The following is a 23284-nucleotide window of genomic DNA, read 5'->3' on the forward strand; positions in this document are numbered from 1 at the left end:
ACAGCAAGTACTCAGCGTGATACCTCCAGCTTTTACAAAATGGGCAGAACATCCCTTTGGCATAACAAGTCACAGTGAGAAAACATGTCTTCCTCTTTGACTGTCAAGCAGACACTCCTTTCAGATACAGTCAATTGTCCAAAAGCTAGTTGTCTGGTCTATACTACTCATGTAAGTCTATTGATTCTCTAGTAAATGGAAAGAGTTGCTCATAAGAGCAATTCAGTGTAGAGTTGTACAGATAACTGATGGAGAGGAGGTGGGACACACTCTGGAGTTGCCCCTTTCCCCTGGAGGAGTGTGAATGACCACATCCCCTAGCACTTACACAGGAAATGTTAGGCAACCCAAGATTTCTTGTAGAGCAGAATCAAGATAAGGTTCTCAGTTCTTATTTTCAGAGTGGTGAATGACCAGGCTCAGCATATACAGACCAAGAAAAACTCCAGGCGTAGAGAGGGAAGGTGGTCCACGTGTTCTGTGACACTTTCTACCACAATAATAAGTAGAAGAGTGGGAAAGAGAAAAAGTTTTTTTTTGGAGAGTCTGAGGCTAGGCAACAATTCCCATTAGAAACAGGCATCATAGCATCCCTGCCTTTTACTTTAAGTGTGAAATGTATTTCTGACCTTGCCTGTCCCGAAAGAAGTAGACAATAGTGTGTATCTTAAAATAAATTTTAAAAAAGCCAAAGAAACATACTGAACAAATCACACAAACTCTGAAAAAAATCCTGTCTCAAACACAGTTCTCCCATGGGAACAGCATGCAAGAGAGCACATGGAGCACACATGACAAATGCTATTTATATCACTCAGAGCACTGCTAAGAGGCTCTCAGATATTAAAATAACTTATAAAGGAAGAGATCACTGAAATTAACTCTAGCTTTCCTTTGGAGCCAGCTTTACTTAAAAAAGCCTTAAGATTGCTTGGATCCTGACTAACCCATGTCTGATTAAAATGACACACTCTTATGGAGACATCTTGACATTCACGTAACACAAGGTAATATAAGTACCAGCCATTTTAGGTTCTGCTATTCTGATAAAGTTTGCTCATCATTTTTACACTTGAGGCACAAGACTGACAGCATAATGTATAACCAGCTATGGTTAAAAGCAACATGACAAAAAATTAAATTAAAAGACAAACCCCACACTTGGTATCTCATTTTTTTCCCATGAAATATGGAAACACTTTCTGGCATCTTAGCAGTTACTCTCCACACTAGCATGTTGCTGGTTTTAGTAGTATGAATAGTGCACATTAACTGAAATCACAGAAAACACAATGGTTTCAATGAATTATATGCAACACATTTTAAAGTAAAGTATTCATTGTCTTTCCAGAAAAAAATTCCACCGTACATTTGGGTATAGGAATGCTTGGCCACTCTATCTGGAAATAAGTTTTCCAAAATAATTTACACTGTCACAGCAGGTGAGTGATACCAAATAATCTCTGTGCTATTTAATATGAATTCGAAGTTTTACTTACCAATCCTGCACAGCATTGAAAGATTCTTCATTCGTGATGTCATACATTAAAATGAAGCCCATTGCACCCCGATAGTAAGCCGTGGTAATTGTTCTGTACCTCTCCTGACCTGCTGTGTCCTGAAAGAATAACAAACAAAATTTTTACATGTTGCAAATAAATTAACAAATGATATTATCTTTTTTTTTTCTTTAATAGAAAGAAAACTCTGGCAACGGTTATTGTACAACTCTGCAATCCTACTCATAAAATCAAGGGGGAGCAAACTGAGAATAACAGAAAAAAGGACAATTCTGCATTGGATCATAATATGAGGGACACATCCGTTCTGTCATGAGGTGAGAGTAGAGAGAAGCAGAAAGGCATGGCCCTCTGACAGGTCATATATCCTAAGTCTTTCACTGATTTATGTCATTCAACCTGAGAGTCAGGTAAGAACCTTGTCTCCTGCTCCTGCCTTGTACCTTCTCAGTCTGACAGAGAGGACAGGTAAAATCTCATGTCCTGGATAAAATGCTGGGACAAAATAGCAACCTTAAGATCTTCATAATGAGATCAGGATGGTTCCTGAAGTCTGGAAACATCCTGACCAAGAAGGCAATGTCTAATTGTTCTATTCTTGCAATTCTAAGCCATTGGTGCTCATGTCAACTTAAGCTGGAGGGCAGGGCTTTTAAAATAAACATCTGACAGAAAAAAAAGTTTGCTAGCAGTCCCTTACCATGAAACAGTTTTCTCCCTCATTCTCTGCATCTCATTCAATTGCCTTTAAAATAAGAAATGTTAAGTCTTCCTTTCTCCTACTGCTTGCTTTACTTATTTCCAGTAAAAGTTTTTGCAGGGCAGGGACTACGTGTTGCTACATTTATATGCAATATCTAGCATAACCACCCATGTCTGTACTAAGATTGTGAGACAACAGCAATAACTAAAATACAGGAAATGCATAACTATTTCCTGTTCCAGCACACCTATTTGATATTTTTAAACCATAAATATTAAAAGCTTTAGATGAGACATCTGTAACATTTCAGTGCAACTGTAACTGTCTAACAGATCATCTGCGCATATTCAATTTTAACAAACTTGGAACTTAATTTCATTATTTCAGATTTTTTGAGTGGATAAGAAATAATTTACAGTACAGACAAATGTATTTAATTTGCCTTCCTGCAGAGAGAGAATAATAACCAATGATAAACAATGTTTTATTTGGTGTGTTTTCTGAATTGGTTCCTGGGCTAGTACTGAACAAGAGAAAAATAGATTAAGCGGGCCTCCTTCTTTACACATACATAATTCATTTTGTAAACAAATAAAGTTAAAAAAGGCAATTCTGCATACATCAGAAACCACTTATAGAATAAGAAACATAACAAAGACAGTTACTGAAACCAAACAAGGTCTTAGGTAAAATATATGGATTCTGTTCATTCTGGTTTACAGCCACTACTGCTTTGATGTAGTTTCAGTGATCCAAGATGCAAAGCTAATGTAGATTTTAGACTCTAACAGGTCTCACAGAAGGTTACGTTACATCTGTGTGGGAAAGGCCAGACAGACCTAAACTTTTCCTGCTTATACTCTGAGCTGGCTAAGCCTGTACCAACTATGGTCTGGAGATTGGATAGCCACTCCCAAATTTTCTGGTGATATTACTAAATATTAAGGTGCTAACACTCTTGCACTAAGCCTGTGCATATTCTAATACTCAGAGGTCAGTTCTTTCTCAGTAGGTCATAGTCTGCCAATAAGATGAAAATATCATTGAAATGTTGAGTAAAATCATTTATTAGCAGAAGAAATATCACCTGCCATTATTTAAAACCATTTCTTTGTATTTCTTTTATGGAATAAGGTTTACTCTCACATGTTTTGTTGGCTTCATTTATTTGATTTGATATTACAGAAATGAGCTGAGAGGGCCAGAAGGAAAATATGGCCAATAGCAGGTATGCAGCCTTTCTGTACAGAAGAGATATGATTTTCAAACAAGTTTTGTCAGTGTCTATCTGCTTTTTTGTCAGTCAGAGATATGTATTGTTGGAAATACGATGGTATGACAAGCAGGAGCCCACTCCTACTGAAGCAAATCTTATTTTGCCACGGGTGATTTCCACTGAAGCCTGTCTACAGATAAGGGTGAACAGCCCTAGCAATAAAATTGTAAGTCAGTGACGCTTCCTGTCCAAGACACCAACTATTTTCTGCGCAGTGTTTAAGGCAGCTAGTGTGGGCTTAGGCACTCTTGATTACAGAGAATAAAAAATGAGTATAAAGGAAGACAAACCGAAATAAAAGTTCTTAAATAATTTTACACAAAGGGAAATGAAGCTGCAGATGAAGATCCAAACACTGACTGACTTTGGGATAGGAGATGCTCTTCTGGACCTGGCATTTGATTTGGGTCAGTCTGGGAAGGAAACAGGTATTTGGGGTTGTTCTCAATACAGGCGTCTAATATGTGCCTGCAGCTAATGTTATGTTAATGTGATGTTAAAAAAAAAGATTTTCTAAAGTGGTATTTCAGTATATGGCAGAGATGGATAACCATGAATAAAGTGGAGTTTATTAGTTTCAAACATTGATAATCACATTTGTCATGGTTTAACCCCAGTCAGCAACTAAGCACCACGCAGCCGCTTACTCACTCCCCGCCTGCCCCCCCAGTGGGATGGGGGAGAAAATCGGGAAAAGAAGGAAAACTTGTGGATTGAGATAAGAATGGTTTAAGAGAACAGAAAAGAAGAAACTAATAATGATAATGATAACACTAATAAAATGACAACAGTAATAATAAAAGGATTGGAATGTACAAATGATGCACAGTGCAATTGCTCACCACCCGCAGATCAACACCCAGTTAGTCCCCGAGTGGCAATCCCCCGTCCCCGCTCCCCCCCAGTTTATACACTAGATGTGGCATCACACGGTATGGAATACCCCATTGACCAGTTTGGGTCAGCTGCCCTGGCTGTGTCCTGTGCCAACTTCTTGTGCCCCTCCAGCTTTCTCGCCGGCTGGGCATGAGAAGCTGAAAAATCATTGACTTTAGACTAAACATTACTTAGCAACACCTGAAAACATCAGTTATCAACATTCTTCTCATACTGAACCCAAAACAGCACTATACCAGCTACTAGGAAGACAATTAACTCTATCCCAGCTGAAACCAGGACACATTCCTGGTCGTACAAGGAAGCAACTAAAATTTTAATTGGCCTAATATACAAATTATGCAGTAGAGTGTTTATGATCATGTAAGAAATGAACCCAAATATGAGTAATCAATATTGTCAAAACTTTTGTGTTCCACACATTCATAAGCATCTCCTTTGTATTCTTACTAGAATATATTCACAAATGCTCTAAAGACAGCTCCTTTTGTACTACTGTTAAGGAACCCAAATACCATTTGTCAGGAGAAATAGCACATTAGAAACATAAAATACTTTAATATTAAATATTATATTTTATTACAATGATTTAATTTATTTGAAACAGATAATGCATCAATGTAAGTGGCCTTTTTCTGCGTTTATTAACTTTTATTCTTACAGAAGAACTGAGCAGAAAACAACAAATTTCCATATTTCATCATATTTATATCTGTAAATTACTATGAATTTATCCTCAGGTACTGTTTTGTACTTGTACGTGAAGAAAACCTTCCCTAATTCAGGTATGGTTACTGGCTGCTGTTATGTTATCTTAGTCTGTTTTGCAAGACCATGGAATTAATCTGATGACCACCTTTTTAGGTTTAAATTCTGAAATATAACATCTGTATTTTGCACTGACTGATGTTTATTTCTAAGCAAGCTAAATGAAATAAGCCTGAGGAAGAATAAAATTTGACCTGTTATTGACTGGCATGTTAACTAAGGCAGTTCATTTCCATCTTTGATGGGCAGAAAACAAGACACATAGATCGTCTTGGGGGCCTTCTCATTCATGTAGGTAATGTCTGGTAAGGACAACGGACTGTTCATTAAAAAAGTGGAGTGGAAAAGCAGAAGGGAATGAATGACAGTGAGGGAATGCTTTATGAAAAGTTCCATGCACAGAAGACAAAAAGAGGTATTTTACAAATCTTAGTCAAAACAAACTAAAAAGTGTCTCAGCAGCTGCAAGAAATATTTTCAAATATTATATTCACTTTCATAAATTCTGTTTTTAATGAAGTTCCCACAATTCCATTAAGTTCTGGTTAGGTGATCCTCTATTAGTAAGTCTTCCTTAATAGGCACCAGATTTTAGATATTAAATCACAGAATGATAAGGTTTAGTGGACATAGTACTTCAGAAATTATCCAGTTTCTGAGCATTGCATACAGCACACTGGCTAATAGCCCATGGTCCTGAATATTTGGAAGACTCCAAGACTTGCACAGTTTGGCCTTGTGTGCTCTGATGTCTCTAGTATGAGTCTGGGCTTTTTTTTCTTAATTTTTTTTTTCACTTATGACTAAAATGAGATATTTGCAAACATTTTTATGCTCCAGATCCTGATATGTATAATTTCATATTACTAAAATTAATTGCTTTTTACCAGAAAGTCAAGAGCTAAAAGGACTAGTAAAGTTTTTCCATCAGTAAAGATCTTGAATAGGGCATGTATATCTATAGGCAGTGAAAGAGGAATGGTAGAGGTATAGATTGAATGCAAAATATCTGTTTCTGGCTCAGGGTGAGGACAGCAATTTGGTATGTATTTGGCCAACTCTCCTTTATCATATATGTATCAAATAGTATGGAGACAGATAATTCCAGATTACCTTGGCTGTTCATTTGAGTTAAACTTAGAGCTGTGAATTTGACAGTACAATAAAGCTTAAAGTGAAGATATGTTATTTTTACAGTAACCACGTGAACCAGGTTTTGTCTTCTCCCTTGAAACAACCCTTTAATAATATTATGGGAAATTTCCTACAGATTCTTATTATTACTGTGTAACTGCCATAGCATTGAAGGCCTTAGTGTATGGGGAATGCACCAGCTGCTGACAACAAATGCTCCCAGAGGAATGGAGAGATATAACGTAATAGCCGTCTGTGCAAGTAGAAACACTTAGGAATAGCAAGCTAGTTGACTCAAGAAGAACTTGTATTTCACAGGAAGTTAAGAATTTATGGGGCTAGAACGTCTCAAAATACAAACCAGAGAAATCAAGGCTCTAACAGTAATCTTGAAAATGATAACTATTTAGGCTTGCAAAGTACAGCTAGCTGAGTTGACTTAGCAGAAGTAAATCCCCCTTACTGTCAAATCCTGCTAAACTAGATTTCATCCAGAATGCGCTGTACCAGCTTAGACTATACCAATGTTTTTGAGAAATATGTTAAATTAGGCCCTTGAATTCATTTGCTGAGTGCATGCTCTCCCTCCCACCCTTGTCTAGCACTGCACCACTGACAGGAACAATACTTTATGTAAATAACTTCTGAGTGTAGTTGCTCATTATTAATGCAGACAGTTTTGAAGGTGAAAGCAAACAGCATTTGGCAGCAAGAACTTTTAATGAGACTATCATGAAGGAATTCAGTCTGCAAAACACAAACTTATTTTGTAGCACACTTGAGTGACTCTGTGCCTCTGCATTTCTGTCCTGTATGCTAAACATTCAAATGCCTTTTTAGATCCACTTTCCCACATTACTAGTTTTACTCATATCACAATACAGCTTGTGTTATGTGTCAAAAAACTGGCAACAGTAGAGGAGGATTTCTTAGATGGCATTTGTATCTCTGCTGCACATCCACAATATTTGAAGGCAAGGCAAACAAAGATAAAATTAGAAATGTGAATTGGGTGAATTCTCACTTTGCAGGTCAAAATTTTCTGTTAAGGTAAACAAAGTTGGCACAGCAATCATGAACTGCTGCTCCTTTATGAGTTTCATGTTTCTTTCCTGCTGTTGCTTCCCAAAGGTTATTTATACACTCCATCAAAGAGACTCTATATTTCTCTCATTTCTCCTACTGATACATAAAAAGACTCGAGGCAGTAAGTGAATGAAAATCTAAACTGGCTCATTTCAGAGCAACACAAAAGATGTCTCTGATCTTTCCTCCGGGATCTCTGGGGTCTCGGGGAAGAAAGGATAAAAAGAAAAGTATGACAAACAAAAAAAAAACCAGTCAGAGAGCCGTTCAGGGAGGGGCAAGGGACAACCTCTGCAAAAATCCTCTTGAGATGGGGGGTGGACAGGGATAAACCCACCTAAAGCCTGCTGCTAACAGCCCAGGAAGAGCAGCTATGGGTCTATACCAGAAGCAAGTGGGCAGGACACAAAGAGAGAGGACAAGTAGGAAAGCTGCTGGAGCAGGAGGAGCTGACTATCCCGGCAGCACCATTTCTCAACAAACAGCACTTCCAACAGAAAGTGTTAGGCACATAGAAATACAGACAGATGAACATTTACTACTGAGAATGGAAAACACAGTTCAAAACAGTTTCTTTAGCTAATGTATGCACAAAAGATGTAACACTGCATATTGCCAACTCAGTCCTTGCTTATGTACCTAGCTCCTGTCAGCAGCTCTTTCCAGATTTCTCATGGCTTTGGTTTCCCTGCAATTCTGTCCTTTATATACAAATGTGTGTGTATATATATGTATGTGTGTATGCGTGCATGTGTTTGTAGCAATATATATATATGCATATCAAAAAAAATCTGGAGTGTGAAAAAACAGCTACTCAGCTTGTCAGTACACATCTGCGAGACCTATATGCTAGTCCTTAGAACTCACCCCAAAATCAGAGCTGGAAGTTCATTCATCGTATGGGAGGGATGTGGGAGCATTGCAGGGCCAGCTGGAAATAGTTGGGGCCAGAGCATTGGGGATAGCGTTATTCCAAATGTGGCTAGTAAAAAAGCGCCTGAGAGGGCTGTCCTGGCAGGCAGAAGGTGGGGCAGAGCTTGCGCTAGATAGTTTGGCTCCTAGAAAGTCTGAGTTGGGGTTGTAAAAGTATTTTACAGCCAGATTTGCTTTCTCTCACTCCATCCATGTGGCTGGTGACTGTGCCTGAAGTTCATTTCCTTTTAGATTTTCTGGTTTTCTCCTCTTCTGTTCTTTCTTCTCTCTCCTTTATTTTTGACTCACATAAAATGTTCATTCTCTGCAGTTCAGATACCATGCTTCCTAAAGCACAAAGTTTAGGAAAGCCATGGTATCACTGCCTCCTTTCTAGCTCAGTGTAACTTGACCTCAGCTGCCATTGGTTCCGGACACAAGTTTTGAGCCTCATTGCCACCTCAGTGCATGCATCTCTCTTTCCCTGCCATGAGCTGCAGCTTTCTCCTGGTCCTGTCTTCACTTTGGTTGTGGCCTGTCCTGCTCTGTTGGAGGTGAGGGTCAATTCCTCTTGTCCTCCTTCCCCATCTTTGGACATACTTTATACAGCATCTGTCAGATCAGTAGGACCTGGCATTCTCTTCAAAAGTAAAACAGGTTAATTAAAGTACCACTTTATACTTTAACCAACCTTCATGCTAGGTGTTAAGAAGAATTTCTCTTTCTGGAAAGGCTAAGATTTTGCTTTCAAGATCTTTTCTTTCTTTTATTTTATGAAAAGTGTTACAGAATCAAACATTAAGTACAGCTGCCAAAAATGTATAGTGGAAATCATGAATTTACAAAATCTAATTTGCACTTCATGTAATAATGCAAGCTTGTAACTACAGCTAGTGAAAAATCAGTTGAATAACCTTCTATTTGTATTATTTTCAAATACTTGTAAATCAGACTGTAATATTTCCTTCTTTTTCTCTTTTTTTTAAATCTTTGGAGTCAGAGAGCAAAAATGTGTCCTAGTGCATAATGGAAAAACAAAGGCATTTAATATGGACTGAAATTACTGTATTAAGAATAAAACTTTTACTAAAACCAAAATAATTTTGGTATGCTGACATCTGGCACTGAATTCTGGCAAACTTGAGAGGATCAGAACAACCTGCTTTTGAGTGAAAGGGACACAAAGAAATATTAGATCTATAATACCATTACAAGGAACGGTAATCTTTGAAACCTGACACTCAAATACACTATGGACAATCTTCAGACTTGACAGAAAGTCTCCTTAAGCTCCAGGAGTGTCAAGGGTAATTTAGACACTAAACAAACAGTGGCTGTCATACTTACAGTGGAATGAGGATAGGTTGCAACAAAGTCAGTCCTAATGCTGTGAGACTTATGCCTATTAAGAAACTAAGAAGCAGAGCTGTTTCATCCACAGATGAAGCAGGCACTAAACAGACCTTCAGTCATTGTCTCACTTGGCTTTGGTGACTGCTAAAGGTATTTGCAACTTGCCAGAGTTTCAAACTGGCTCTTCAATCCACAAAGCTCTTGGTAGCCTAAAAATAGGTGTGTTCTTGCCTTATAAGTGTGTGTGGGAGTTTTGGGGGGTGGGGCATGGTTTGTTTTGTTCTGTTTTTGGTGTTTGTTTTTTTACAGCTGTACTAAAGCTTTTACAACTTTGCCTGATCTTCCACCATTTTTTAAAGGCATTTGCCTTTCATTTAGCAGAGATAGGAAAAAACACTGAGCTATATTGTACGTTCAGAGACTTAGAGTCAACTGACCATTATCACAGAGAACTATGTTGAGGTATATTGGAATGCCAGGGTACCTTCCTCTTCCCATTTCTGTACTTTGATTATATACTTCTAAATCTTTTGGATTAACTACTTCTCTCTAGAACTTGTTATTCGTAAAATAAGAATAATAAGCTTTCAGCTTTCTCTCTCCCTTGTCATTCTGTCCTATTCTGCATCTTGAAGACAGCTTTCTCTACTAATAAATTACTCATATTTAATTAACTTGCCCTTATTATTTGAGATGAGGTGGGATCCATGGATAGAGAAAAGTTTCACTAGCTCTATGTTAGTGGCTCATTGCACTGAACAAATTTGCATAATGGTGTCATCATGTTACAATATTAGGCAAATCCTTGTCCGCTGATTAGCTAACAGTACCTCCTAACTATTGAGAGCTATGAACATAATTCTTTCCTCATGACAACACTGAGCTTAGCACATTTTTGTTCTGGGCCTTTTTTAGAAGCACTGTTTTGTAACTCTCCAACTCTAAGAGAAAAATGAATTAGTGGTACAAAGGACCTTTTAAAGCCATAAACCAAGCATTCTTGCCAGAAACTCTCTCCACCTCTGCTTCTCCTTGTGATAAACCCCTGTGTTTAACTCTGCAGTGAAGTTTCTCTCGTTTGGAACAAGTTACAGGAATGTTCCTATATAAATATTAACAATCTTCCAAACCTTCCCAGGAGTAAAAGAATGCATTTCTGTGAAGAATATTAAGTTTACAAAACACGTTTAAAGGCTCATTAGAATTACTATCAACTTATGCTTTTTACATAAAAATGTTTTAAATCTCAATTACCTATAAAAAGGAAAAGAGACAATCTGTAACACAGAACAAGCCACATTTAACCTATTTTAAGCAAGAAACTATAAATGCAATACTTCAGCCATGGCTGAAGTTAAATCTTATTCAGAACTTCCGTGAGGGCCAGTAAAAGGCATGGCTTAGTGCTTTAGAAAACCTGCAGAATAAAAGTACTGGACTACAGTGTGGTCCATGTTGAAACAGTTTCCTCCTGCTTTGGTAAATTAATGCTTCTGTAGAGCTGTCTGGAAGATTCCTTGTAGGAAGATCTGCAGGTAACTTCTGTATCCTCTTTCTATGACTGTGGCAGACATTGTTTTCTGGGGCAGACAAAGATACCTAAAGAAATTCTGGTAGCTCTTTGTATAGCATACCTTAGACAGGTATTTTAAGATTCTAAGGGTCAGCTGAAAAAGCACCTGGTGCTTTCTGGAGAACTTCACCAGTGATGTATTGAAGGTGCAGAATGCCACCATCTTTTCTCCACTAGCAACACAGTAGAAATAAACTTACCTGTTCTTCGGCCATTTTTCTTAAGCATCCATTACTGGCAACCATCACAGAGGAAGTACTGGACTAACTGGACCTTTGGTCTGATGCAATACAGTCATTCTTATGATCTTATAAAACATCCAAGAAGGCTCAAGTGTCAGGTGTTATCAAAATCTTGCTAGAAAATCTGATTTTTTTTTCTACAAAGAGGAATGAACAACAGTGCTCTCAATAACAGTTCAAAGAAAGATGTATTTATCTGAAAGTTTCTTCAATAAAAGAAGCAGTAAGTCAAGCAAAGAACAGGTATCAAAAGAAGAAAGATATTAACTAGGAAATTTTCCTCCTATATTTATATTTCAAAAAGCATCAGGCAAAAAAACAGCAGCAAGATTTCTACACTTGAAGGAATAGGCTTTAAGTTTTACAAGTGTCTACCGAGCTTGGCAAGAGAATCTAGAACCAGTTTGTAACAAAAAGTATGTGACAAATTTTATAAATGCATAGGTGGGCTGATGCACTTTGAGAAAAAGAAATGTCCAGAAGTCCCCCTGCAAAGAAGTAACTTCTGAAATGAATTCAAGCTTTCAGGTGTTTTGCTGGATGAGGACTAGAATGGTAATCACATTCTGGGATCAAGTCTCAGATGAACAAACATTACTTCTTGGACTTTTAAAGAAAGCTGATTTTTTAGACTTAGGCAAAGAAAGAGAGGTGAGGCTTAACATATGTCCTGGTTTCAGCTGGGATAGAGTTAATTGTCTTCCTAGTAGCTGGTACAGTGCTATGTTTTGAGTTCAGTATGAGAAGAATGTTGATAACTGATGTTTTCAGTTGTTGGTAAGTAGTGTTTAGTCTAAAGTCAAGGATTTTTCAGCTTCTCATGCCCAGCCAGCGAGAAAGCTGGAGTGGCACAAGAAGCTGGCACAGTACAGAGCCAGGGCAGCTGACCCAAACTGGTCAACGGGGTATTCCATACCGTGTGACGTCACATCTAGTGTATAAACTGGGGGGGAGCGGGGACGGGGGATCGCCACTTGGGGACTAACTGGGTGTTGATCTGCGGGGGGTGAGCAATTGCACTGTGCATCATTTGTACATTCCAATCCTTTTATTATTACTGTTGTCATTTCATTAGTGTTATCATTATCATTATTAGTTTCTTCTTTTCTGTTCTCTTAAACCATTCTTATCTCAACCCATGAGTTTTACTTCTTTTCCCAATTTTCTCCCCCATCCCAGTGGGTGGAGGTGAGGGGGAGAGAGTGAGTGGCTGTGTGGTGCTTAGTTGCTGGCTGGGGTTAAACGATGACAACGTAATTTTTAAAACTAATAATTTCTGTTTAGAAATTCAGAAAAAGACTGTGAAACTGCTGGTGCTTTATCATTTAGAAGTGATGACCATTTTTAACTGTTACATATGAGTAACAGTTTGCTGACTACTCACAGACAGTAAATAATATGACCCTATTGGGGAAAAAAAAAAAATCAATTTTTTCTTTACTAAAAATACTCATGATTTCAGTGCTAAATTAACTGAAGAAATAATACTGTCACTCTGGATTTTTGATGCAATGTTATTTCACTGGAAAATGCTGAATTATCCAAATGAACTTTTGCTGAAGTTTCTATTTGTGTGGAAAAATTTCATTACAGAAGGTAATTGGATCAAATCCAACCCATCAAGGAATTACTGGCCAAAACCATAATGAAAATCCCACCAGAAATAGGTACTATGTTACAGGTTGTAGAAATCCATGGAATAACAAAATCATAAAAACATTTGGTTGAAAGACACTGTTGGATATGGTAGGCTTGAATATCCCAGGCTGTCTTCTAGTTCACATTTACAGGCTTATAGAGTACAACATACTCAAAGGCACATAAGATGCCATATAACTTTACACCTGAGAATTTATGCAATTATTTTGAAGATTCACTTCTATTACATCACCTAAACACAACAGATCCTTTTAGAATCCAAGCAGATAGACTTCTCAGTTTTCTGAGGAACTCAGAGAGTTTCTAATTTTACAGTGCTGATTTTATTTTCCTTTGGCTTACTTTTTAAGCAAGTGAAACAGTGGATTATGGGATCCAGTAACATGAAGTTTTCAAGCAGAATACGGTTAAAGAAAAAAGTCTTCCTGGATCTGTAGCTGTAATAGTTACATTATGTCCACACTTAGTTTTCTTTTAAGTAAAAAAATATATGTTTAAAGACAGAAAACCTAGATCATATAATTAGTAAATTAATTAACCTTTTAGGAATATCCAAAATCATTTATGCTGATCAAATAAAGGGGGACAATTTTATCAGTCCTGAAACTGCAATGTCATCACAAGAGGTCAAATCAAGTACCAAAGAAAAATGGAATGAAAAGATTTTGACCTGTTAGGGTAGGAAGCCTGATTGAAATGCACCTTTCTTTCCAAAAACATTCTATAATTCATATGTATTACCAGGCAGAATGATTGCCATAGGTTATCTGAAAAGTTTTAAATGCAAATATTTCAATAAAATAAAACATGCTGTTATAGTAATTTCTAAAGGTAGGATTTAGATCACATAAGATGTACTATAATTAGCGTTATTCTTCAGCTGTGATTTTCAAACTACAGGTATTTTTCCAGTAATCAGAGTTATTCTGTCTTAATGCATCATAAAGGAATAGGAAATTATGGTCTAATGGAAGCAGAAAAATGACCAGCTGTGAAATCTGTAGCAAGTATAACTATAATCAGAGCTACTTTAAAGCACTAGCTACTACAGAACCAGACATTGGGTTTATACACAAAGAAAAGTCTAAAAACGAATTGAGTGTAAATAACTTTCAAAGGGCTTCGCTGCCTACAGTGCAGCACTGACTACATCAAAGAGTAGATGTCTGATGACAACAATTTTGCTTTAATTTATACACTGTGCTATTTCTTCTCTAATTTAAAAATTCAGTAAAACTAAGATGCAGCTTCCTGGAAGCTACCATATTCTACTACAGCTCTATCTTATTCCTTCCCAGTCTTCTAACTGTCACATAATAGTGGTTTTATAGTAGTAGTAGGGTTCATTAATTTGTAAACAATATGGTCACATAGGTGCATGTTTCTGTATATATACTCAAATTTATAAATATATATACATGTATATAGTATGACCATATGTATATAAGTAAAGCATACATGTTCCATTATTCCTATTGTGATATAAAGATTTTTTGTAAACTTGCACTAAGTATTATGTCTTTATGTCAAGGATGAAGGAAGTAAATTTTTCACACTGCAAATTCGTGCCTACAGTCCCAGAATTCTGACTAACCTCATCAAAGCACGAGGACAAGAAAATACACCTATTCATAATTGTTCCCATACACATTTACATTTCATTAATTATAAACAAAGAGGAGAGTTACCTTACAGAAGGTAACTCAGCAGTATGAATCAGAAATGCAAGCACACTAAGACATTGTAATTATTTCAGATTCATATATTATTTACCAAACAAAATCAAATATAAATTTAAATGTAAATGATAGCCAATCAAATTAATCTTTTTCAATTACAGATTAGACTAAATTAATTTCAAAAGCCAAGTTAAGAAATTCCTTGATAGAGCAGCTGTTAAGTACACAGCAGAGTTAACATAATTCAGGTTCTTTAACCATGCCCCTCCAGGTCTCTTTCACTGCAAAAGACATCTTTTTGGGTGGACATGTATTTTTCCTGCATGCAATCTCTGCCTCTGGCTGCTGCAACCTGAATAGAAATCCCAGTAATCTTTTCACTGAATATAACACTGACCAGCATATTAACTGGAAATTGCATTATTAGACACTCAACCATGTGTTCTTTGATCCTAGATAAAAATTGAAGATTATTTCTACCATGATTTGATTAAATTGTGGGACATGTTCTCTCATTGTGCAGACATAACTGAATTATCATCCATCAGCTGACAAAATGCTACTGTGACTGACAAGACAGACTGACAGCCAAAGAGGAGACAAATAAAAAAAGATCAAAGTGAGAATTGACTCCAGAAAGAAGTTTTTTTTTCTGATATACATTCTAAAATACTGGGGCAGGGGGGGAAATCTGAATTCTGGTCATTTCACATGTAAGCATGCTCAAAGACTGATGCTTCAAGGAAGTAAGGAATAGAAGGATAATTTGGCAGAGTTGTTTATTAGCCAGCTCCACACAGGCTCCCAGGGGTTCATGTTTCAGCTCACAGCACATAGCTCAAACAGAAATTGTGGGTTTTGCTAAATGCAACTGATGCTGACGGGGCATGGAGGGAGGGGAAATAGCCCTTTCCAAACATCTGCCATCACAAATAGCAATTTTAGAAGATGACAGAATTCATTATGTAAACCTGGAAATTATATTTATTTCTAGAAGTAAGTACTGAAATGTGCTTTGGGTTTCAAAGTCACCTCTACTGATAAGCAGAGGCAACAAATGAATGTGGGGAACATAATTTTTTTTCCCATTTTTTCCCTTTTAATCTTCAGAATGATGAAAATGTGATCTTTATGACACACCATTTTGGCTAAGATGGATGTACTACAATCCTTTGTTTTGTACTACATTTTCTCTGATGCCAAGTACCATCAAAGTTACTGGATGCTGCAGGAAGTTACATGTTCTCCAAACTTATGAAAATCAAACTTCTCTTCTGTACCTATACAGGAGTTTCTGAGTATTTCAGGTACACAGTCTTCAAAATTTTAAATGAGGACAGCTCCATAGGACAGCATTAGGTGTTCAATAAGGCTGAGGATGTAACTGACACTAAAGAAACAGAAACGATTAATAGGATTTGAAATCTAAAAGGAAGGAGGCCCAATTATGTCTTTAGTCACAGAAAATAATTAAACAAGCACATATAGCTCAATGAAATCCAGACTGATGCAAACCAATGTGAAGATCTGACTTCCCAAAAGAAAGAATTAAAATTTTGAGTAACTTATTTCTACTGACATTGGTTTCACTACAACTTTTACCTTTTTATATAATGCAGTGTTGTATTTATATGTTTCTATGTTTTAATTATATTAACTTCCAAGTACTTCCTGAAGAACAATTATGTGGTTGTTTTGTTTTGTTTTGTTTTGTTTTGTTTTGTTTTGTTTTTAAGAGGCTGTTTCAGTGTTAGACCTTTCCCAAAGCAGATATACCAGGAACAAAAACAACTCAAGTATTTGCAGAAAAATTACACAAACCGTTGACTCATCACCAGATACTATATAGTAAAAGTTCAAGTTGTTCCAGCGTGGATGTTTCATAATTAAGTATGACATGTACTTGACAATATAATATAAGGGAATAGTAGATTCAGTCAATAAATAGTTACTATTTTTAAAGTCACAAATTTAAGCAAAATACACTCAAGTTAGTCACTTCATATACCCAAGTATGATCTTAATCTCACAACACAATTTAACTGAACCTGGAGCAAAATTACTAACCACAAAAGTGATTCTCTGCTCTCAAATCTTTTATTAGACTTACCATATGCTTATCTAAAATAGAAAAACTGGAATGACAGAGTCACCCTGTATTTTTTCAGAACAAGCTGTGAATTAACATGCCTTTGGAAAGACTGTAAAAATAACCTGTTATCCATTCCAATAATGTTTAGCAGAAAAGTGTATAGCAACAAATATATTATATATAAATATATATATAAAATATATATAAATATCCAATTAATTCTTAAATATAATATACAAGTGCCTCCTTTAAAAAAAAAGTATACAGGTTCAAACATAAAATTGTCAATTCCATTTTTCTATGGGATAATTTAGGCTAAATCATACCAAAAAGAGAGATACGGGAGGAATATAGTATCTAAGGTAGGTGGTATACTTTCAACCTGTGAGGTCCAAACAAATATCTATCTTCTCCTCCAACCATCACCCCAGGATTCATGTAGTATGATTAGGGCTAGTAAAGTTTGAACTGACTGAAGTATGGCATGAGGCATGGGCAAGGGTATGGGTCATGAGGCACCAGTGACTATAAAAGAAACGTGGGTCCTGACTGATGACTTAAGATCATTCATATTTCATGACAGTGGCTCAATAAAAACTCACTTGACTGAGGAGGTTAAGAATTGTTTGGTGGGTTGTTTGTTTGTTTGTTTATATTTTAATTCAATAAATAGTGTAACAGAATCCTGAAAACTAAAGAAAGAAAAATCTCTGCAGGGAGCACTTTTTTTCTTTCTTAGTGCTCAGTACAACAGCTATACTTTGCAGTTTAAACATGATGCATTATCCTCTCCATCTTCTCTCTGACTCTTAAAGTTCCTTTGTGCATTAATAACCTATTTATCTCTATAGTACAATGAAATAGGTAAGCTGAATACCTCCCAGGTGGAGTGTTTGAAACATAGAATAGCTTGAGTGAATTGTCCTTGTATAGCAACATGAATATTAAATCCAAGACCTCTTTTAACCGTGCCAGCTTTCTTCTTCCCTTCCGACTCTCTCTTCCTGAGGAGTGACTGAATCCTTAGTACAGAGTTCATTTGCTCCTAAAGTAGTAAAATCTGCTGTATACTATCATGAGATATCTTCCCCTCTAATAAAGAAAACTCAATTGCAACACAATGCCTGACTGCAGAACGAGATGCCTCCCACTATTATATTACTTACATTTACAGGCAGAGATGTGTAATGAGTATTTCATTGGATTATATGACAACATTTGATAGCGTTAATAAAAATTAATTGACATAAGGCTGAGTACTGAATTTGAAGAAAGCTATAGTTAAAAATATTTACTTCTGTAAATATAGATAACTTTTTCTAGTAGGTATCTTGTATTCCTCTGCATTTTATATGTTGCTAACCATACAGAATAAACTTATTAATTAGATGTATGTCATTAGGAGACAACAGCATGGATAATATCCTCTGTTATTTAGTATATAAAAATGCATGCTATATTAATCCAACCTATAACCTAACACAAAACTTAGGTCAGATAAGACAACTCTTGATTTTCAAAGAATTTTTAAGAATTAATCATGACATTAATCATGTCTTTTGTTAATGAAAAACCTATCACATCAATTTGCATTTTTTTTTTAAGCACAGACAGGGATCATAACTGCGGCATATTTTTAGGGGGATTCACTACCATGCATTTAAATGAAAATCAAAAGAATTGTTTACCCAAGTTGCTGAAAATGGAAAAACTCAAAATGAAAATCTTTATCTTCAGAAGGTAATTGCCAACCACAGTAATGAGTATGTGTTGCAGTGTTAATTCTAGTGCTATCAGCAGAAGAGGAATCTGTTACACCTCTTGCTGCTGAGGCTTCACTGTTCAGCTCCAGTGCAGCATCTCGGGCTTTCAGCTCTGGAGGACATTCCCCTGTTCAATCTCAGTATCTATTGTCCAAGCTGGTAGCTGTCACTCACATATGACAACCCAGCATTTGCCAGTTTGGGTACCATCAGTTGCATACTGCAGCTCTGATTGTACACCACATGCCACTGCACTGAGAAAAGCTGTGGACTGCATAACACCAGAGCACGACCAGCTTCTGCTTACCAGGTATGGCAGTTCATCCATTCGTTCACCCACACTACTATATTTTCATGTGATTCTCTCCCATGTCTCCTTCCACTGTGCATGGGGTAGCTCCCTTAGCTCAGCCCCAAGACCTTTAGCCCTATTCCACTTTAGTCCTCTGCTATACTCTTCTGCTATACTGCTTACAGTGAGCCATTGACTTCTTGTAATCAATTACTGCAAATTGCCCCCTGTTGCCCCTCTGGTCAGTATTACACTGAGCTGCTTAGAGCAAGAGTTCAGCAAGTTTCTGGAAAACAGGAAGCACAGTGTGGGCACTGCTGCAAATAAAGAGCAATAATATAACCGTGATTCAGATATTTTCTATGCAAAGGTGTGTATCATGGGTAATATGAAGTGGTGCTCTGAAACTAATCTAATTGTGAACTGCATACTGTTCCCAACCCCCGCTGAATGGTCTCAGAAGGCAATCTATAATTACATTAACATAAATAAGGTCATTTGAACTACACCGTTAACAGTAGTTGAACACAGAGGACACGGCCTTATTTGAAGAAAATAATTCAGTTTAGGACAAATTTTCTATTCCCCACATTTAATATGAGCTGTGGGTATAGCTAATACCTATTTGGATATTCAAACACATTTTCCCATGATTTGTAGTAATTTACTTGTTAATACTTATGGTATTTGCTATTATCTAGTTTTTGTAGAAGCATCACACACATACATGATAGCATTTTCTCTCTTAAAACCCAGAAACTGCCAAGTATGTCTTGAGTTGTTCCAGTCCTCTGTGGTGTGGAACATTTGATCCAGCAAAACACTTGCACACAGTCTTAAAGACAGTGTTTAGAAAGTCCTCTGTTAGTGGAATTAGTCAGATGCTTAAAGGTAAAATAAGCCCTGATGTCTTTACTATTGTCTAAAATGAATTATGATGGTTGGGTTGGAGTAATCTCTTCTATATGAAATATTGACTCCTAGAATCATTTGGCAATTGAAAAAATGACAGAAAAGACTGGTATGAAGTAAATTACTTTTCTCAAATCAGCATTAATAATTCTTATCCTGGATTGCAGGACTCATTCAAAAGCCCAGTGAAGATCAAGAACAACATTTCATCAAATGTAAACCAAAGATATCAGAAAAAAAGTTAGGGTGGGGAAATTTTTTACTAACTGAGATTAGAATCCCTCTGACCCTGAAATGAATTCCAGCATAAGAACTTTGACCAAGGAGTCAAACTTTGACTTCGGAATCAAGTGCTTAAAGCAGAAAGACTGACTACAGTCTTTCTGTATTGCAAGGCTACATTCTTAATGCTTAGTGAAATATTCATGTCTGATGGAGAATTCAGGTGCCAAGAATACAATCCACAGCTTTCCTGACTGGCTTAGGCTACATGTGCTCACCTTATAATTTGTAATAGTCCTGTTAATGATGTCATTGTACATGTGTAAAACTTCACCCTCCTGTCTAGGTCAAGGGTCCCTCTTGTTATATTTGGAAACTACAAACTAGAAATCCACGTACCTAAAACCCCAAGGAGCTTCCCTTAAAAGCAGCTTTTGACACACGCTTACAGTATTGAGTTCAGCACAAAACACTTCAGCTACTGCCACTTCTCTTTTCTCATGAAAACCACAGTTCTGTGATGGCTATGGTTTCAGTGACCATTTTTATATGGTAACCTTGCAGTTATAGCTCTTATCCAGGAAGGAGAATAAATGGCTCAATGCCCTGCTCAGTCCAAGGGCTAAAGACTTTTTCCCACTTCTCAGGAAAGTGTTCTTATCTCTTGACTCCCCTCACCTAGTGAATGCCCTCTCTTGTCTCTGGCCTTCAGTGAGCAGACAGACATAGAAGGAAAAGACTTACATCTTCTACAGACAGACATGGAAGAAGGCTTATTTCCAGAGCCTGGAGGTTGGATTTTCTCCATGAAGATGAGACTGACTTCTGGCAGCAGCGAGCAGTGAATTCTCCCATGCTGACTAAATTCTTTAACTGCCACCACCTCCAACAGATTAGGAATAAACTGGTTACTTAACATGCAGAGAGATAACATAGAAGGCACTTAAATCCAGCAGATGTTTTCACACATTATATTGGTTTAGGTGAAGGAATTCCTGAGCCAGACTTCATTGATATTTGCTTTTTTTAAAAACCACTGCCCAGAGTGATCTCTCCCAGTTTTAAAATCTATGAACCATACTATTTTATATATCTTACAGAGAATTCTTGGGGACAATCTGGGGAAAACTTAAAAGTAATAACAATAATAAAAAATTGCTTTGCATTTCCAACCCCTCCATTCTTTTTTTAACAATTAAATTTTTATTTCTTTTACCAAATCTAGGCTCCTTTTCCCATGAAAGGTTGGACCAGCTGATCTTCTGGGGTCTCTTGCAACCTGGACTGTTCTATGCTTCTATGCTTTGAATTCTGATTTCATGAATGTAACTAATTCAGGATCACAAAATTTCAGACCTATTATTTCCCATGCTTCCTACTGCTGTTTTACAAATACCAGCCCTTCACACCAGGCACCACCGGGCTGTTTTAAGTTCTGGTCCTACGTGGTCAGCTACCTGTATGCACTAGGAAACGCAGATGTCTAATCTAGGTATATGATTTCTACTTTGGGAACCAGGCCTCTAGAAAAGGTCTCAGCACATTTAATTCACTTTATGGATCTGTGTCTCAATGACTAGGAGAAGGACAGAGTAAAATCCCCAAACTGCAAAGACTGCCAATCTGTGTTATAGAGAAACATTTAAAAAAAAATATTGAGTGTGTAATAAATTCATAGGAACACAAACAGTAAACAGAGTAATGATAAACCTCTCCACTGTAAAACCCAATAGCATGTGCCATCATCTTTGTGCTGGAGGATAGCCACTGAGCTGTGGACAGATTTCTTTCATAATCACTATATGAAATTGGCAACATTTTCCCCACATCTGATATGTGCTACTGTACCATGGTTTTTTAAATTTAGAATAAAAGCAGAATGTGCCAATGCCTAATTTAATCAGGAAAAAAGCAGACTGGAGCTTGAATTTTTGACAGTGATACTGACTTAAGACAAAAAAAGGATTTAAAAGGAGACCAAGATTTTAACTGTTTACTAAGACATGAATTACCAGACCTGGAACTTCTATTTTTTCAATGGACATTTGAGCTGCCAATTCTGGGCAAGCATTGAAAGTCAAAGTTTATTCTTTAAATAGACTAACTTCAGAGTTGAACCTCACTGCAAATTAGAGACATATGAATAGCTCATAAAATACGTATTTGACTTGTATCAATGCTGATTGAAGTGAGCAATAATCCAAGCATTCCTGTGCTAAACCTTTGCCAAAAATTATGCTCTTCCTTAAAGAAAAAAAAGAAAGAAAAAATAAAATGCTACTCAGAAAATATTTTTAAAAGCACTTTAAATATCAGAAACAAAGAAAAAAATGAAGGAGAGATTTAGTGACAATACAGACAGGCACATACACTTTATTTCCACATGAAAAACACAGCCACAGTTACAGGAAATGCAGCTACTCTTTCTAGGACAGGCTTTGCACAAATCTGATATCCATCACAATCTCCCATTCCTTTTCATTTGCCTTTGACAGATCTGCAACTTGCACTGCTACTGTGAGGTCAGGAAATACTGGCTCTCAGGACCATTTTAGCTCTCAGGGCTAAATCATCCCTTTCAGCCTCATTCAGGTATTAGCTTTGTATTACTAGGTGCAAACAAATTAAACACCCTGCCAAAGAAACAGCATTTTCAGACTGAAGGACAGTCACATAGCATGCCTCTCTTGTTACTGGAAACTGAACCTTCTACACAGTACTTGCCACTTCCTCCTAAATGTAGTTCACTGTCTTAACAAGATGTGTTATTTAACAAATGGGGACAACAGAATTAAGTTCAAAGACCAGGAGCTTGAACATATAGTTATTATGTAAAACCCACAACAGTCTCCATGACTAATTTGGATTTCTAATTTTAATGGAGTGTTGGACCAACAAAATGGACTCTGAACTTAAAAGACAGAACTAAGTGTTCTTTTTTAATACTGTTGACAGGCATACCACACTTGATCAGTATCAGTCTTTCTTAAGGTAAATATGGATCTGTTATTTGAATGGTTTAACTCATAATATATTTTTCTGTCACTCAGTAGGCCTTTCTATTCTGTGTTATATATTCTTGGACTTGGTTGATTTTGTAAACAGAGTCCCCATGAACTAATCTGTCTCATTTAATGTTCTTTCTTCAGTGCTTGCAAGCCTATATTATCACAAAGCAATATTTTCAAAATCCTCAAAAGT

At 36.8% G+C, this 23284-nt stretch overlaps 1 protein-coding gene across 3 annotated transcripts in view; it reads right to left on the bottom strand.

Annotated features, from left to right (window-relative positions):
- The window catches only part of RAB3C (RAB3C, member RAS oncogene family), a 136299-nt gene that overhangs the window by 70633 nt on the left and 42382 nt on the right, over window positions 1-23284 (bottom strand). For all 3 annotated transcript variants that reach the window (XR_008233692.1, XM_052778341.1, XM_052778340.1), the window contains one exon: window positions 1500-1618. Coding sequence is in view for 2 of the 3 variants with exons in the window: in XM_052778341.1 (XP_052634301.1) it covers window positions 1500-1618 (119 nt within the window). In the remaining variant the exon portion in view is untranslated. The remainder of the gene's footprint in view (window positions 1-1499; window positions 1619-23284) is intronic.

Source organism: Harpia harpyja, chromosome Z (genome assembly GCF_026419915.1).
Source record: "Harpia harpyja isolate bHarHar1 chromosome Z, bHarHar1 primary haplotype, whole genome shotgun sequence".
Lineage (NCBI taxonomy): Eukaryota > Metazoa > Chordata > Aves > Accipitriformes > Accipitridae > Harpia > Harpia harpyja.